This window comes from Oncorhynchus kisutch, linkage group LG18 (genome assembly GCF_002021735.2).
Source record: "Oncorhynchus kisutch isolate 150728-3 linkage group LG18, Okis_V2, whole genome shotgun sequence".
Taxonomy (NCBI): Eukaryota; Metazoa; Chordata; class Actinopteri; order Salmoniformes; family Salmonidae; genus Oncorhynchus; species Oncorhynchus kisutch.
The window spans coordinates 26,154,186-26,172,200 of NC_034191.2; the positions used below are offsets into that span (position 1 = coordinate 26,154,186).

At 39.5% G+C, this 18,015-nt stretch overlaps 2 protein-coding genes across 10 annotated transcripts in view; both read right to left on the reverse strand.

Annotated features, from left to right (window-relative positions):
- Window positions 1–479: 479 nt before the first annotated feature.
- LOC109909161 (lens fiber membrane intrinsic protein) lies at window positions 480–15,472 on the reverse strand. 6 transcript variants are annotated; one of them, XM_031795679.1, is made up of 6 exons: window positions 2,351–2,542; window positions 2,206–2,266; window positions 1,732–1,836; window positions 1,223–1,372; window positions 935–1,069; window positions 480–657 (listed from the first exon to the last, which is right to left on the reverse strand). In XM_031795679.1, the coding sequence occupies exons 3-6, from the start codon at window positions 1,820–1,822 to the stop codon at window positions 596–598; spliced, it is 438 nt and encodes a 145-aa protein (XP_031651539.1). In that variant the 5' UTR covers window positions 1,823–1,836; window positions 2,206–2,266; window positions 2,351–2,542; the 3' UTR covers window positions 480–595. The 6 variants fall into 6 exon arrangements, with proteins under 6 accessions (XP_031651539.1, XP_031651540.1, XP_031651537.1 ...); XM_031795677.1 differs by lacking the exon at window positions 2,351–2,542 and adding an exon at window positions 15,358–15,471 and having other exon boundaries at window positions 585–657; window positions 1,732–1,919; XM_020508127.2 differs by having other exon boundaries at window positions 585–657; window positions 1,732–1,919; window positions 2,351–2,543.
- Window positions 15,473–15,973: 501 nt separating this feature from the next.
- The window catches only part of LOC109909157 (roundabout homolog 2), a 60,252-nt gene continuing 58,210 nt past the window's right edge, over window positions 15,974–18,015 (reverse strand). For 2 of the 4 annotated variants that reach the window (XM_020508116.2, XM_020508117.2), the window contains exons 24-27: window positions 17,667–17,846; window positions 17,215–17,354; window positions 16,956–17,023; window positions 16,559–16,668 (exon numbers count right to left, since the gene is read on the reverse strand). In XM_020508116.2, coding sequence (XP_020363705.1) covers window position 16,668; window positions 16,956–17,023; window positions 17,215–17,354; window positions 17,667–17,846 — 389 coding nt within the window. In that variant the 3' untranslated portion in view covers window positions 16,559–16,667. Of the gene's footprint in view, window positions 16,669–16,955; window positions 17,024–17,214; window positions 17,355–17,666; window positions 17,847–18,015 lie in introns of all 4 variants that reach the window. The other 2 variants (XM_031795683.1, XM_020508118.2) reach the window with 1 other exon arrangement.

Below are 18,015 nucleotides of genomic sequence, written 5' to 3' on the forward strand. Positions count from 1 at the left end.
CCTATGAGAGTCTTGATGACCATCAGGGTTTATCATTTAGATGTTAAAGCTGTGCTATGCAGAAATCACTCCATTTCCTGGTTGCTAAAATTATAATAGTTTGCCTAATTTCAGTTGTGACAAAAAAAAGCACATATAGTGTGTAGAGAGAATCACTGTACCATTTAAACCACTGAAATATATTTCCATAAAAAATATATAATATTGTATATTCAGCTGTTTGAAGCTGGTGTACAAAACTGAAACTTAAAAAAGGAAAGCATAGAAATGGTGCAAATAAAAACATATTTACCACTTAGATTTGGATTCATCAGAATGACTGATCTATTACAAACATTGTTATGAATTTGTCGGGTCACCCAAAAAGTTACAATGCAGCTTTAAAGAAATGTTCTAACTTATACCTGAACATAATCTTAACTGTGGGTTATATTCTTATCAGACCGATTAATACCACTCAATGGAAAGAAGAAACACAATTGGATTTACCCTCTTTATTGCTTATTCAATAGTGGTCAGGTAAACAAGAAATGACGTAGCTACTGTTGGTGTGCAAACTCCGGTGTCAGCTGTGTTTGTTTTTGTTTTTTTCAAATCAGCGGGAGTTGGAGTTTCTCGGGCATTCATGCATCCTGTAGGCACACATGTAGAAGATACCTGTAAAAGAAAATGGGAAGACATTACCATTCAGTTCATGGACATACTATCCACTGGATTATTTACTTATGTGAAGAAGAAAAAAATATTCAAATGAATCATGTTGGACTGAGTCATCTCAAATGGCACCCTACTGGTTATATAGTGCACTACATTTGACCAGAGCCCTATGGGCCTTTGTCAAACGTAGAACACTAAAGGCAATAGTTGGCCATTTGGGACACACTGATAGTAAATTATTGCATTTAGCTCTATAGGCAGAACCACATCATCCTACCTGAGAAGAAAGTGAGGACCACGGCCACCCAACCCATGATGTAGGACCAGGAGAAACGCCAGTTCCCATATCGTTTCCCGTAGTAGTTCACCGTCACCCCAGTGTACACAGCCATCGCTAGCAGTACAAAGAAACCTGTGGAGAGTAGTCAATCAAACGCTGCTTTATTCCCTTTATCACATCCCTCAACAGGGACTTGATAGCATGTAATGAATTCATTCTATTTCTATGCTTGATATAGAGAGTGACAGGGAGAAATGACAGTCGGAGGGGGAAAGAAACACTTACAGGAGATGAAGAAGAGGATGCCGGCAGCAAACGTCTTGTCAAACCCACTGAAGGAGGAGGAGCGTATGAAAGCCATGACGCCGATCACGATGCCAAGGAAGCAGGCCAGCAGGGAGAGGATCATGAAGGCACGAGTGGCATCCCAGTACGCTGGTGACAGAGAGGGCACAGAGAGGACAAGGCTGATACTCAGTACAGTACAGGTACTTACCCAACAAGCATTACTACTATTCCTTTCTACTACTGAATTACATTTCACATTTTACTCAAATGTGACATCACTTAACAATGACTTATTACACAATATTCAATATATTGCACCAACTATTGAAATGTGGTGATTTATTCACAACTTAACCTGCTCAAATAAATGGAGCTGATTCCTTTATTGTGGAAATTATTTTACACTAGATATTCACAGCATGGAACAAATGACTGAATGTGACCTCATCAAGGCCTTTATTTAACTTACAGTACATTTGATGACAAAGGAGACATGTTGCTCTTACCAATGCTATCTGTATGTGTCATGCATTTCCCAGGCATACAGTAGCGCCACAGGCCCTGATGCATGTAGTTGTTAGATTGACGATACTGCATCCAGTAATCAGTTGCTGTGGAGATAATAAGGAGTATGTTCCCGACTCCAGCGCAGAACAACCCACCGCCCATGAAGCTGTACATCCTGCCAAGCACACTGATAGAGGTGACAGTTATCCTACAGTACAACTGGCTGGGACACTGAAGCATCTCTACACACCACCATCTCATGGCTGGTGAATACAGCATAGAGTAACACAACATTGCATGCTTTGAATAGTTGAAAGGGTCTGAACCAATTACATTTTCCAAAGAATAATCTTTCAAGGTACACATTCATATTCCACTTGTTTTACCATAGGCCTGCTGCTTTTAGACAGTTTGTTAGAGCAAGGTATTTTCAAATGTGGCACATAGTTTTAGCTTTGATACACTGTATTTACCCTGACATGACTGATCTGTCTCTCTTCTGTCCTCTCTCTTCTGTCCTCTCTTCTGTCCTTTCTATGAAGAAATATTAACTTTAAGTCACCTACATTATGTCAAAGCACACACATGACGTCAGAGTTTACGTAAGTAATAACCTACCTTTATTATCCTTTTTGAAAAAAAGTCAGAAATTCCAATAATACAGGGGGGTTGTCAATGCACTCCTGAGCCCGGTATTGCCCAGCCTGGCAGGAAAGTTTAGTTTGTGTGTCGGAAACCAGGCGAACAAACGGCCCCGAGGCACAATAGAGCATGCTGAGCCACAACCAATCACAGGGGATGAGTTTTGTGTTTTAGAGAATCTGCTGAAAATACGAAACTATTAAAGCGCTGGGTAAGTCACAGTAATACTGATGACACAGAGGTTTCAATTCAAAATGCTGCACTGCCATCCACAGTGGACATGGTTTGGCAATAGGCTCCCACACTATGCAGTAAAAGTTCATTTCACATAGTTATTTCACACAGAAAATTTAAAAAAAAGTATAGTTGGGGCTCTCATGTTGGGTAAACTAAATTTACATAATCTTATCTCTCACAACATCAGATGTTATCGAAACTACAATTGAACTCCCAAAACTGCATTCAATTAATTGAATTTCAACTGGCCAGTAATTATTTGACCTTGATCCAAAAGGCAGCTTTAAATACACACTGTGATGAATATGAGTCACTATGTAACACTTTCCCCTGCTTGGGTAGCAGGTGTCTTGAACAAATGATGGTAAATGTATTTCATAGTCACAAAACAGTGATTCTAGTTATTCAGTGCTATTCCATAATTAACACATTTTCAGTAAAAGCAATCAATAATGATGTATTTAACATTTTTTGGTGGAGAGTCGTCTTTTGGGAGGCGGGAACATAATCAGAAGACATTTTATCAGTGAGTGTTTTAAATTTGTATATACACGGTGGGGTCTGAAATTATTGACAGCCTTGATAAAGATGAGCAAAAATGACTGTTTGAAATAAATATTAAAAATACTGAGCTAAACTCAAATAAATGGGAAAATTATATTATTTTAAACTCATACAATTGCTCAGAGAAAAATATTTTGTTTAACAAGTAATACTTTGTTTCTCTCTTCTTGTGACTCCCCATCCCGGGTCCGGGAGCGTAATCATCGCCTGACACTAATTAGCATAACACAACGGACATAAATCTTCCTAGAAAAGCTTCCTATTCATGAAAATCACAAGTGAAATATATTGGAACACAGCTTAGCCTTTTGTTAATCACCCTGTCATCTCAGATTTTCAAAATATGCTTTACAGCCAAAGCTAGACAAACATTTGTGTAAGTTTATCATAGACTAGCATAGCATTATGCCTTGCTAGCAGCAGGCAACCTTGTCACCAAAATCAGAAAAGCAATCAAATTAAATCGTTTACTTTTGATGAACTTCGGATGTTTTCACTCACGAGCCTCCCAGGTAGATAGCCAAAGTTAAGTTTTTCCCCAAAAATTATTTTTGTAGGCGAAATAGCTCCGTTTGTTCTTCACGTTTGGCTGAGAAATCGCCCGGAAATTGCAGTCACGAAAACGGCGAAAAATATTCAAAATTAGCTCCATAATATCGACAGAAACATGGCAAACGTTGTTTATAATCAATCCTCAAGGTGTTTTTCAAATATCTATTCGATAATATATCCGTCGGGACAATTAGTTTTTCAGTAGGACCGATTGGAGTAATGGCTACCTCTGTATTTTACGCGAGAGTCACCCTGGGAGCCATCAGGTACCCACTTACGCAATGTAGCAGCCTACGGCTATTCTTCAACATAAATGCGTAAAACTACGTCACAATGCTGTAGACACTTTGGGGAATACGTAGAAAGCGTAAGCTGGTTGATAGCACATTCACAGCTCAATAGGGACTCATTGGAACGCAGTGCTTTCAAAATATGGGGCACTTCCGGATTGGATTTTCTCAGGCTTTCGCCTGCAACATCAGTTCTGTTATACTCACAGACAATATCTTTACAGTTTTGGAAACGTTAGAGTGTTTTCTATCCAAAGCTGTCAATTATATGCATATTCTAGCATCTTGTCCTGACAAAAAAAAAATCATTTTTTCATTTTTTCATTTTTTTTCCAAAAATGAAAATACTGCCCCTAGAGTCGCAACAGGATTTATTAAACTCATACAATTGCACAGAGAAAAATATTTTGTTTAACAAGTAATACTTTTTTTCTCTCAAAAAGGTAGGGGTCACAATGATTGACACCCTGCGAGAATAACAGCGTGAAGTCTTTTTGCATTGGAGAACACATTGGGAGGGATCTTAAGACCATTTCTCCATACAGAAAGAATCCTTCCAGATCCTTGATATCCTTTGTCTGCGCTTATAGACTGCCCTCTTCAAATCCAAAGCAAAAATCAATATATTTTATCAATTACAAGTATAGTAAAGTGTACTTAAATATAAACATTTCTAATAATATACTTAAAATATGAAATGTACTATTCTATACTATATACTACATATATATATATATATATATATATATATATATATATATATACACTATAATACTATATATATTCTATACTATAATTACATTTCAACACACTTATTAAAATTGTGCTTTATATTCATTGCTATATTTCAGTCTTTTAGTATACTATAAATACACTATCATCAACCTTCAATATGCTTATTAAAAGTGTACTTTAAATTAATTATTTTTCAGTCTTTAAGTATACTATATGCTCACTATCATTAAACGTACAGACTCATTAAAACTGTACTTCAACTTCAAATACTAATTGGAATTCAGTATATTCATTCAAACTCTGCTTATGAGTGATCAAGTACACTATATGTATACAGAAACTTAAGTATACAGCAAGTGTATTCTTCACTCTATATTGTGTTACAACGTGGGATTAAAATGTATTTAATTAAATTATTTTTGTCAACAATGAACTCAAATTCTCTGTATGTATTCAACCGTTTTGGTGATTTTAAAACAATGTCTGTGATGGGAGAAAACTGAGGATGAATCAACAACATTGTAGTGAGTCCACAATCACTTAAATGAAAGAGTGAACAGAAGAATACGAATATACGGTATACAAATTCTAAACATGCATCTTGTATGCAACAAGGCACTAAAGTAAGACTGCTAAATGCAAAGCCTTATGTTTGGGGGTAAATCCAACACAACACATCACTGAGTAACTGCCTACTTATTTTCAAGCATGGTGGTAAGTGCAACATGGTATGGCTATGCTTGACATCAGCAGATACTGATGAGTTTTTCAGGATAAAAAGAAACAGGACGGAGCTAAGCACAGGCAAAATTGTAGGGAAAAACCTGCTTCATTCTGCTTTACATCAGACACTGGGAGGGGAATTCACAATCCCCAACATCTTGACAAAGCTTGAACAATTATGAAAAGAATATGATAATATTGCACAATTCAGGTTTGTAAAACAATTAGAGAATTACCCAAGAAAGCTCACCGCTGCAATCACTGCCAAAGGTGTTTCTAACATGTATTGGCTGAATACTTATGCAATGACTACATTTGAGCTATTACATTTTTATCAATCTTTACAATTAAAAAAAAAACTTCCACTTTGACAGAGTATTTTGTGTAGATTGTTGACAAAAAAAATTACAATTAAATCCCACTTTGTAACAATAAAATGTGAATAAGTCCAAAGGATTATGGAGCCAGTTCCATAGGCCTCTATTACTCATGTAACCAGTATCTGGCCAACTGGTAATAAGCATGTGGGTGTTTCTTGTCATCCTCCACATGGTAACTGACTCCGGAGTATTTTGTCAACAGAACATGTGATCATCTCTGCAAATTCTCTCCATGATGACAACCATGCTTGATTTATAATCTAATCTATATCACATTAAATGCATAGTCCCATTTGTAACAATAAAATGTGAAGAATCCAAAGGGGTATGAATACTTTTGCGAGGTAATGTAGTTTCAGTGCCAATGAGGAATTTTTAAGTACTTTCTTAATTCCTGTTCAGAAGAGTGCAGAGAAAGTTGACAATGATATCAATTGTTTATTTCACTAAGGAAACATGCACGCTGAGGAACATGCTTCCTGGAAGTATACTTTTCATATCTCAAGAAAATATACTTAAGTATACTTTCCCAAAAGTATATTTAACTTACATGTTCACAAAATATATTTAAAGTTTATGTTAAAAAATAATAGTTAATAATAATAATAATAGCATCCTTTCTACAGTTTTTAATAAATTATAATGTTATATTGTTCTACTTTTTAGGTTATTAAAATGTTTTGATGTTCATTTTAGAACTGAATAATGTTGTGCTTTAAATTACAAATTTTATTGAAATGGAACTTTATCACTTATCACTGTAATGTTAACAACTAAAGTGTGAAATGCCACTGATGCACAAGTACTGTATCATATATGTTACTTTTAAATTGTTGCTCCAGCCACAACTGCTTATAAATAGCATGTTAACATTCACTGAAAAAAAGGTAACCTATACATGGCTAATTACAATAGCTAATGTGGTTCATGAGTAGAAGTGCATTTTCAAAAGTAAACTTGAAACACATTATAAATATACTTTATTTGTAAAAATAATTATACAGGAATTCTAATTCAAATACCATTTTAGTATACTTCTAATTTATGAGAAATATACAGTACCAGTCAAAAGTTTGGACACACCTACTCATTCCAGGGTTGTTCTTTATTTTTTACTATTTTCTAGTTGTGAAGACATCAAAACTATGAAATAACACATATGGAATCATGTAGTAACCAAAAAAGTGTTCTTCAAAGTAGCCACCCTTTGCCTTGATGGCAGCTTTGCACACTTTTGGCATTCTCTCAACCAGCTTCATGAGGTAGTCACCTGGAATGAATTTCAATGAAAAGCTGTGTCTTGTTAAAAGTTCATTTTGTGGATTTTCTTTCCATCTTAATGCATTTGATGGCCATGTTGAAGGCAGACTTCCACTCATCCCCTTCCCGTATACGCACCAGGTGGAAGGCATTCCATAGGTCCAGCTTGGAGAACATGGTGGCCCCCTGGAGCTGCTCGAAGGCAGAGGAGATGAGAGGTAGTGGGTAGTGGTTCTTCACCGTGATATCGTTGAGACCTCGGTAGTCAATGCACAGGCGCAGGGTTTTGTCCTTCTTCTTCACAAAGAAGAACCCTGTGCAGGTGGGGGAGGTAGAAGGGTGGATGAACCCAGCAGCTAGGTAGTCCTCAATGTAGGTCTCCATAGCCTTGGTCTCCGGACCCGACAGAGAGTACAGTCATTCCCGGGACGGAGTGGTGCATGGGAGAAGATCAATCCCGCAGTTATATGGTCGGTGCGACAGCAGCGAAGTGGCCCGGGCCTTACTGAACACCTCCCGGAGGTCCTGGTACTCTGCGGGAATGGCAGAGAAGTCCGGGGCAACTTCCGAGGCCCCAGGAAGATGTCCCGGGACAGGCTGCGCTGACTTCAGGCCTTCACGGGCTCCAGCCCATGATGGCACCGGCAGACCAGTCAATGAGGGGATTGTGTCACTGGAGCCAAGATAATCCCAATACTACTGCAACCTGAGGATACTTAATTAATGAGCAGGAACTGGATCGTCTCGCTGGGGTTTCCTGACACAGCTAGATTGATGGGGTGGTATTGTGGGTGACCCGACCTATAGAGCGCCCGTCCAGTGCTCTAACGTCCATGGGAATGGAGAGGGGCTGAGTGGGGATATCCAGCTCGGAAGCCAGGGTAGTGTCCATAAAGCTCTCATCAGCCCCAGAGTCAATGAGGACCCGGAGAGATTTCGACTGGTTCCCCCACAGCAACATGGCATGAAAAGGAATGTGAGTAAGGGGAGAGGAAAAGTTATCCGTATGGCCCACCAGAGTACTCTCTCCTACCGGAGAGCCTGGGCTTTTAGTGGACAGGTGGAGACAAAATGACCAGTGACCTGCTGTTTTAAACTCTCTAGAGACAGCAGGGGTGGTAGAGATACTCTCAATGATCGGTTATGAAAAGCCAACTGACATTTACTCCTGAGGTGCTGACTTGCTGCACCCTCGACAACTACTGTGATTATTATTATTTGACCATGCTGGTCATTTATGAACATTTGAACATCTAGGCCATGCTCTGTTATAATCTCCACCCGGCACAGCCATAAGAGGACTGGCCACCCCTCATAGCCTAGTTCCTCTCTAGGTTTCTTCCTAGGTTTTGGCCTTTCTAGGGAGTTTTTCCTAGCCACTGATCTTCTACACCTGCATTGCTTGCTGTTTGGGGTTTTAGGCTGGATTTCTGTACAGCACGTTGAGATATCAGCTGATGTACTAAGGCCTATATAAATACATTTGATTTTATTTTATTTGTATAGCCATTTATCTGGAGACAGCCTAGCTCTGCCTAGTTGCATGGGCTCGGGAATAGGTTAATCGGCAGCCTTCGGAGACTCTCGGGGAAAGTCGGGTAGCCTCGGGTTCTCTCGTCAACAGACGAGGTGGAATCCAAAGACAGACAAGTGAAATCAAATCTCCTCTCCTTCTTGTGTTCCCGTAGTCACCCATCGATCTGAATGGGAGATTACCGTCGAGGTAGGCTGCATAGTAGACAACCCATGGAATTGCTCTAGCAATGTGTTCAATGCTTGGTTGTGACGTTCGGTCAAGGTCTGAAATCTTTCCATAAGACCACGAAGCAACTCTTCGTGCCTTCCATTGGTGGCATCTTAGGAGGAGAGGGCGTTGCGGAGCTGGTCCATGTCTGCTGGGTCAGTCGTGGTCAGTTCGTACTATCACGTTTCAGGTATGACCCAGATGCAGACACAAGAAATGCAGATGCAGATGCAAGAAACAGGCAGGAGCAGGGGAACAAACACTGGTAGGTTTCATGAACAAACAAACTGGCAACAGACAAACAGCGAACACAGGTATACATACACAGGGGATAATGGGGAAGATGGGTGACACCGGGGGGGGGGGGGGGGGGCGCCTTCATGGTCAAATTGCTGCAAAGAAACCACTACTAAATTACACCAATAAGAAGAAGAGACTTGCTTGGGCCAAGACACACGAGCAATGGACATTAGACCAGTGGAAATCTGTCCTTTGGTCTGATGAGTCCAAATTCAAGATTTTTGGTTCCAACCGACGTGTCTTTGTGAGACGCAGAGTAGGTGAACGGAGGATTTATGCATGTGTGATTCCCACCGTGAAGCATGGAGGAGGAGGTGTGATGGTGTAGGGGTGCTTTGCTGGTGACACTGTCAATGATTTATTTAGAATTCAAGGCACACTTAACCAGCATGGCTACCACAGCATTCTGCAGTGATACGCCATCCCATCTGGTTTGCGCTTAGTGGGACAATAATTTGTTTTTCAACAGGACAATAACCCAACACACCTCCAGGCTGTGTAAGGGCTTTTGACCAAGGAGAGTGATGGAGTGCTTGCATCAGATGACCTGGCCTCCACAATCACCCGACCTCAACCCAATTGAGATGGTTTGGGATGAGTTGGACCACAGATTGAAATAAAAGCAGCCAACAAGTGCTCAGCATCTGTGGGAACTCCTTCAAGACTGTTGGAAAATCATTCCTCTTGAAGCTGGTTGAGAGAATGCCAAGAGTGTGCAAAGCTGGCATCAAGGCAAAGGGTGGCTACTTTGAAGAAACTCAAATATATAATATATTTAGATTTGTTTAACACTTTTTTGGTTACTACATGATTCCATATGTGTTATTTCATAGTGTTGATGTCTTCACTATTATTCTCCAATTTAGAAAATACTAAAAAGAAAGAAAAACCCTTGAATGAGTAGGTGTCCAAACTTTGACAGGTGCTGTATGTAAATGAGATTTTTTTTGACATTTGCAACAAAAAAAAGTAAAAAACTATCTTCACTTCGTAAATATGGGGTATTGTGTGTAGATTGGAATTAGGCTGAATTAGGCTGTAACATAATGGAAAAAGTGAAGGGGTCTTTTAAAACTTCCCGAATGCACTGTACTTAAATGCTAATAAGACACAAATAAAATTGTAATTAAATGCATTAAAAATAGTTCAAATTTTTATCATTTTAAATATGCTTTAGTATATCAGGGGCATACTTAAATATATTTAAATATATTAATGAAGTATGATTAGTGTATTACATTTTGTTTTAAAATCTGCTTGATTTTGTGGCCAATTAACCATTTCTTTGTGGATTTCGATGTGTGCTTGGGGTTATTGTCTTTCTGTAAGATCCAGCTGTGGCCACGTTTCAGCCTCCTGGCAGAGGCAATCAGGTTTTTGGCTAAAATGTACTGGGTAAAGTTCATGATGACCAATTGAGTTGAAACAAAATAGCCCAATAACTTCAAACCACCATATTTTACAGTAGGTATGGGATCATTTTCTGCTCATGCATTCTCTTTTCGACACCAAACTCACCACTGGTGGTCTAAAATCCCTCCCAATGTATTCTCCAACTCATCAAACATTTGCTATAAAAGAGTGCCGTTATCCTCGCAAGGTGAGATATTGAATGGCATTGGAAACAGATAAAAAAGTATTCCTTTTTAAACAAAATGCCTTTCTCTGTGCAATTGTATTACTTAAAATACGAATGGGCAACTGTGATGGGGGGGTGGGGCCACAAAAAAATCTGAACTCATCATGAGGGACCGCAGTGACTCGCGGGTCTGCGTACCCACATACATACCCACAGATTCAGTCAGAAAATAATTAAAGTAGCCTTTTGGGGGCCCTAAGCAACATTGTGTTCGGGGGCCTCCACACCTTACCAGCAAAACATTTTGGGCCCTCCTCTTGACAGCGTAGAGAAAAACGTTACAGTTGTAGAGCAGTTTTGCTGCAATTCTACTCATTTTACCATGGGGTAGAGAGAATTACAAATCATTTGTAGACCGCAAATTAAATTAAAATAACTTTGAACTGATTTCCTGGTGTTTTTTGGTCTAATGTAAAAAAATATATATTTTTTGTTGTTGCCTACGAACGTTACAACCTTATTTAAAAACGTATTTCATTGTTTTTTCCCCTCATCATCTGCACACAATAGCCCATATGACAAAGCAAAAACAACTTTTTAGGCATTTTTTCAAATGTATAAAAAATAAATGCTGAAATATCACATTTACATAAGTATTCAGACCCTTTACTCAGTACTTTGTTGAAGCACCTTTGGCAGCGATTACTACCTGAAGTCTTCTTGGGTATGACGCTACAAGCTTGGCGACTGTAACAACCATCAAGATTAATTGTCAGCAGAAGATCTCTTTGTTTCTTGGGACCTAGATCTAGCATCTCTGTTTTGTCCGAGTTTAAAAGTAGAAAATTGGCCGCCATCCACTTCCTTATGTCTGAAACACAGGCTTCCAGTGAGGGAAATGTTGGGGCTTCACCAAGCTTCATCGAAATGTACAGCTGTGTGTCATCCGCATAGCAGTGAAAGTTAACATTATGTTTCCGAATGACATCCCCAAGAGGTAAAATATATAGTGAAGACATATATAGTGGTCCTAAAACGGAGCCTTGAGGAACAGCGACATTTACAGTTGATTTGTCAGAAGACAAACCATCTACAGAGACAAACTGATATCTTTCCGACAGATAAGATCTAAACCAGGCCAGAACTTGTCCGTGTAGACCAATTTGGGTTTCCAATCTCTCCAAAAGAATGTGGTGATCGATGGTATCAAAAGCAGCACTAAAGTCTAGGAGCACGAGGACAGATGCAGAGCCTCGGTCTGACGCCATTAAAAGGTAATTTACCACCTTCACAAGTGCAGCCTCAGTGCTATGATGGGGTTTAAAACCATACTGATGCGTTTTGTATACATTGTTTGTCTTCAGGAAGGCAGTGAGTTGCTGTGCAACAGCTTTTTACATTTTTTTTTTGAGGAATGGGAGATTCAATATAGGCAGATATTTTTTTATATTTTCTGGGTCAAGGTTTGGCTTTTCAAGAGAGGCTTTTATACTGTCACTTTTGGTGGGTTTGGTACACATCCGGTGGATAGAGAGCTGTTTATTATGTTCAACATCGGAGGGCCAAGCACAGGAAGCAGCTCTGTCAGAAGTTTAGTTGGAATTGGGTCCAGTATGCAGCTTGAAGGTTTAGAGGCCATGATTATTTTCTGAAATGTGTCAAGAGATATAGTATTAAAAAACTTGAATCATAGGTCCTGGCAGAGTTGTGCAGACTCAGGACAACTGAGCTTTGGAGGAATACACAGATTTAAAGAGGAGTCCGTCATTTGCTTTCTAATGATCATGGTATTTTCGTCAAAGTAGTTCATATCACTGCTGAAGTGAAAGCCATCCTCTCTTGGGGAATGCTGCTTTTTAGTTAGCTTTGCGACAGTAATAAAAATACATTTTGGATTGTTTTAATTTTCCTCAATTAAGTTGTAAAAATAGGAGGATCGACTCCTATTCTATTCTATACATCGTTTGACATGTTTCTACGGACTGTAACGGAACTTTTTGACTTTTCATCTGGACCTAGTGATCGCGCCTCATGAATTTGGATTAGTGAACAAAATGCGCGAACAACAAGGAGGTATTTGGACAAATATGATGGACTTTATCGAACAAAACAAACATTTATTGTGGAACTGGGATTCCTGGGAGTGCATTCTGATGAAGATCATCAAAGGTAAGTGAATATTTATAATGCTATTTCTGAATTCTGTTGACTCCACAACATGGCAGATATCTGTATGGCTTGTTTTTGTGTCTGAGCGCTGTACTCAGATTATTGCATGGTGTGCTTTTTCCGTAAAGTTTTTTTGATATCTGACACAGCGGTTGCATTAAGGAGAAGTGGATCTATAATTCCATGCATAACACTCGTATCTTTTATCTTTTATCAATGTTCATTATGAGTATTTCTGTAAATTGATGTGGTTCTCTGCAAAATCACCGGATATTTTGTAAATACTGAACATAACAGAACATAACGTGCCAATGTAAACGGATATAAATATGAACTTTATCGAACAAAACATACATGTATTGTGTAACATGAAGTCCTATGAGTGTCATCTGAGAAGATCATCAAAGGTTAGTGATTAATTTGATCTCTATTTCTGCTTTTTTGACTCCTCTCTTTAGCTGGAAAAATGGCTGTGTTTTTCTGTGACTAGGCACTCACCTAACATAATCGTTTGGTGTGCTTTCGTCGTAAAGCCTTTTTGGAATCGGACACTGTGGTGGGATTAACAACAAGTTTATCTTTAAAATGGTGTAAAATACTTGTATGTTTGAGGAATTTCAATTATGAGATTTCTGTTGTTTGAATTTGGCGCCCTGCACTTTCACTGGCTGTTGTCATATCGATCCCGGTAGAGGGATCTATGCCATAATACTGTGGGTAATGGAGTCGCCAATGACTAGGGTTTTTCCATTTGTCAGAGCTAATGGCGGGAGGCTTCGGCGTCTCAGACCCCGTAACGGGAGGAGTAGAGACCAGAGAAGGCTCGACCTCTGACTCCGACCCGTTGCTTAATGGGGAGAACCGGTTGAAAGTTTCTGTCAGCTGAATGAGCGACCGGTTGAGCATTCCTACAGCATTTCCTTCCAGAAGCCATGAGAAAATTGTGCTATCTGTACTTATTGGTGGCACAGACGCTGTTTCATCCTTTCCTACACGTAAATTACTCTTGCCTAACGATTGCATCTAAAGCTGGTATCCATGCCATAAGATCGTTTTTCTGTATATTATGAGTACAGCGACAGCAATTATAAGGCATAATGTTAATGTTACTACTTAGCTTCGGCTGGTGGAGGTCCTGACGAATCACGTCCAGGTAAAGCGTCCGGGGTGAAAAAGTTGAATGAAAACAGTCGAGCGGGGGAAAAAATAAAAATATAAAACGGAAATTAAAAAGTAAAAACAGTAAAGTTGCAGGTAGCAAGGTAAGGTTAGCAACAAACCGCACAGCAGCACGTAAACAAGTCTAATGTTACAAGTAAAGGGTCTGAATACTTACGTAAATAAGGTATTTCTGTTTTTTGTTTTTAATAAATGTGCAATAATTTCGAAAAACCTGTTTTTCACTTTGTCATTATGGGGTATTGTGTGTAGAGTGATGAGGAAAAAAACGAATTCACTCAATTTTAGAATAAGGCTGTAATGTAACAAAATGAGGAAAATAAATAAATAAATACATATTTTTTGTACACATTTTGAATTCATTTACTAGTTCTTTTTGCTCAAATTTTGAGTCATGCTTGAGCAAGTTAAGAGACAAAAAAATGCTCCATCATGACAGCGTCTGTGTGGCCTAATGTGAGCTTCCGAGTGGCGCAGCGGTCTGCATCTCTAGTGCTAGTGGTGTCACTATAGACTCTGGTTCGATTCCAGGCTGTATCACAACTGGCTGTGATTGGGAGTCCCATAGGGCTGCGCACAATTGGCCCAGCTTCGTCTGTAGGGTAGGCCGTCATTGTAAATAATAATTTGTTCTTAGCTAACTTGCCTAGTTAAATAAAATAAAAAATGATCTGCACATCCTTTGTACACTATGTAACAGCCACTAGATGGTGCCTTCTATCAAGTCATACATTCACATATGGAGCCAGATCAGCAGGCCTCTATGACTCATCTGGCCAACTGGTCATCCTCCACATGGTAACTGACTCTGGAGTATTTAGTCAACAGTACATGGGATCATCTCTGCAAATTCTCTCCATGACGACAACCATGCTTGATTTATAATCTACATTACATTCATAATCCCATCATCTGCCATTGATATCAAACATTTAGGTATTTTATGTTCTTACTGTGTGTATGGGTTCATGGTTGACCTTTTCTATATGAATCTCTACTCAACAGATCAGTTCATCATATATAACTGATCAGGGTTGGAGTCAATTCCAGTCAATAAAATACATTTAAAAAACTCAAATTAAAATAAAAATCATCGAAAAGCATTGAAGAGAATTTGAATTTTAGTGTACCTCATGAATTGACTAATTGATATGAAATTGATCCCAACCCTGCCACGGATATAAAAACATCTCAGTGGATGTTTATTTTTTTCTGTTCTATATTTATGAAGGAAAAACATTCTATACAGACAAACCCCTACATGTACTTACCTAACAGGATCTTACGCGGAGGTTTTCAGAATGGCTCGAGACCGACCGTATTGAAAGATAACTGCATGGATTTATGATTGATACCAGTGTACCAGTCACTAGAGACACAGAATAAAGGAGGTTCATATTGTACACAGAGGAGCTTTTAGAGACCCGGGAAGAGTGTGTCTCAGGTGGAACAGCTCACATGCTCCTCATTTCTCAGAAACAGCTCATTGCTCCCAACCTCATCCACCACGCTCCCAGCCAGTCAGTTGATTTAACACACCTCACATATCCTGTCCAATATTCCACACAAAATAAACACCTCTCCCTCCTCTGGCTACCTTTTAACTGTAGAATATCCCTGCCTGATCCAGTTCTCTACTGTAGTTTTGTGTTGTCCCCCTCACCACCTTACTGTTAACTACTTTCTACTGTCTGGTAGAAAACCCAATCTGAAATCTGTCTGGGTTTAGCAGTTAACAATTACATCAAAGTCAGTGCACAGTGGCACAATACAAAGAACCCAGGGAAAAGGGTACTTTTTTCTTGTAAATGTGAATCAATATAGCAGGTTTTTAGGATAGGATTACCTACACTAGATCGATTCCAGGAAACAGTCTAGAGAAACATGTCTTTAGAGTAACAAATGTTTTATTTCTATTTTTTAACAAATCATTCCACTGATGACAGAACATAACAATTGGTGTTTAACAAGGGTATAGGTTCACACATTTTCAGCATCACAACCTAAAATGACAAGGCTATTTCATCTGCTGTTGAAAAGATCGATATGCCGGTTTAGAAGAAGCAGGAGGTTGACTCCACAATGACAGCGCGCGCGAGAGAGAAAGAGAAACTGTCAACACACTCACAGAACCTCACAGATGCCCAACTATCAGGTCTTGTTAACAGAGTTTCTGCCTCATATCCTTTCATTACACAAACATCACCATGGTAAACAATAAACATAAGGTACATTCAAACATCCGATGTATAATATCTATAGTCATTTTAAGACTTTCTTTCCCTTTTCTTAAAATACAATATATTATCTTTATCCCAGGTCATGTTTAAAAAAATTTGCAAAGATGTTTATATACAGAGGCAGGACATCAAATCACATACAAATTATGAATAAATAAAAAACGAAAATATGAACTAATATTGAAAAAGCAGGTGGCAAGCCTAAATGCTCTTTTCCGCTCTTCTTTGACACCATGGCAACAGGCTGGATTTCAGCAAAAATGAAAGCAGCAAAAGAACCTTTTAAAAAACACATGGCGGAGAACTTCACATCACATAATCTGCTTCCAGCTACATGAGGTTCTGAAAGTAAACAAACACACAACACAATCATCCCATGGGACTGGTGCCAAAAACAAATCCTGACACTGTAATTTAGCCAAGGTTTAGCCACACAAATATGAGTTTTGCATTTATGTTGAGCTCTCATAAATCTACTGACCCCCATATTTGCCGACATCTATGCCATTGTCAAAACATTAGTTTGACATGTCCATAATCTACCCCGTGCAACATACTATAGATGGAAACACTGCAGTCTTGATTTGGAATGAATATTGTTTGTATTAAACATGTTGGATAAACCATACCAGATTCGTAGAGAAATTAAAGCAGCGGAGAGCCAGGTGTGTCTTGGGCCACTGGGTCTCTTGTCTCTCTGTGCCACACCAATCAACACTTATGAAGACCCGAACTTGTCTTGGATTATCACCAAATCCTTGCCTTACATTAACCCACTACAGTACTAGACTTTAGGAGGACAACAACACTGATAACAACTATAGGACTAAGATCATGTCTCTACTGAGCCAGACCAGGTAGTCCTGCTGTCCTTCATACTGGACTCACCTCGTCCCTCCTCCGGACAGCTCCAGGCCCTCTCTGTCCTGTTGAAGCCCGCGAGGACGCCCCTCCACCAAGGGAACCGTAGTCTGACATCTGGCCCCGGGGCAAAAAGCTGGATGGGCAGTATGGGATTACACCCTCATCTGCAGATGACAATATGCAATCATTCAAAAGTGCAGCTGGAATTATATGGGTCAGATTCTAAGTGCTGAACCAGACTAGACCTTCCACCATCTCTGTCCACCTGAGTAGAGGGGATTACTGCTAGATATGTGTGCTTAAACCAATGCATTATTTTAAGTCCACAGAGGATTTGTATGCGTATGAATGTAGACGGAGCATGACTAGACCTCAATCACAATATGTGTCTGTGGTTGTGGCTTTTATAATACTGTACTGTATGTGTATTTGCATATTTGTATTCATTTGCATTAATTAGATGGTTTGATGCATACCCTGTGAGCCCCACATGGTAGGCCCTCTCTTATGGGGTGAGGAGTAGTCTTCTCTCCTATGCAGAGCCGGCGAGTTGTCCGCCGACGGTGTCCGGCTGCAGCCCAGCACATCAGCCAGGAGCTGCAGGGGGTCGTCTGCTGCAGGGGGTGGGGCCGGCGGAGGGGGCAGGTCTGCACAGACTGATTGACAGCTCATGATGAAAAAAACTGCCTTCATTTGACCTAACAGGTTGCCTCTTTTAAGCACTGCAGTCTATCTATTCACAGTTGGATGTACACTATAGGACTATAACCATACGTACTGGATAAGACCACCTGTTAAATTACCAAAATGTAAATACACTGTACT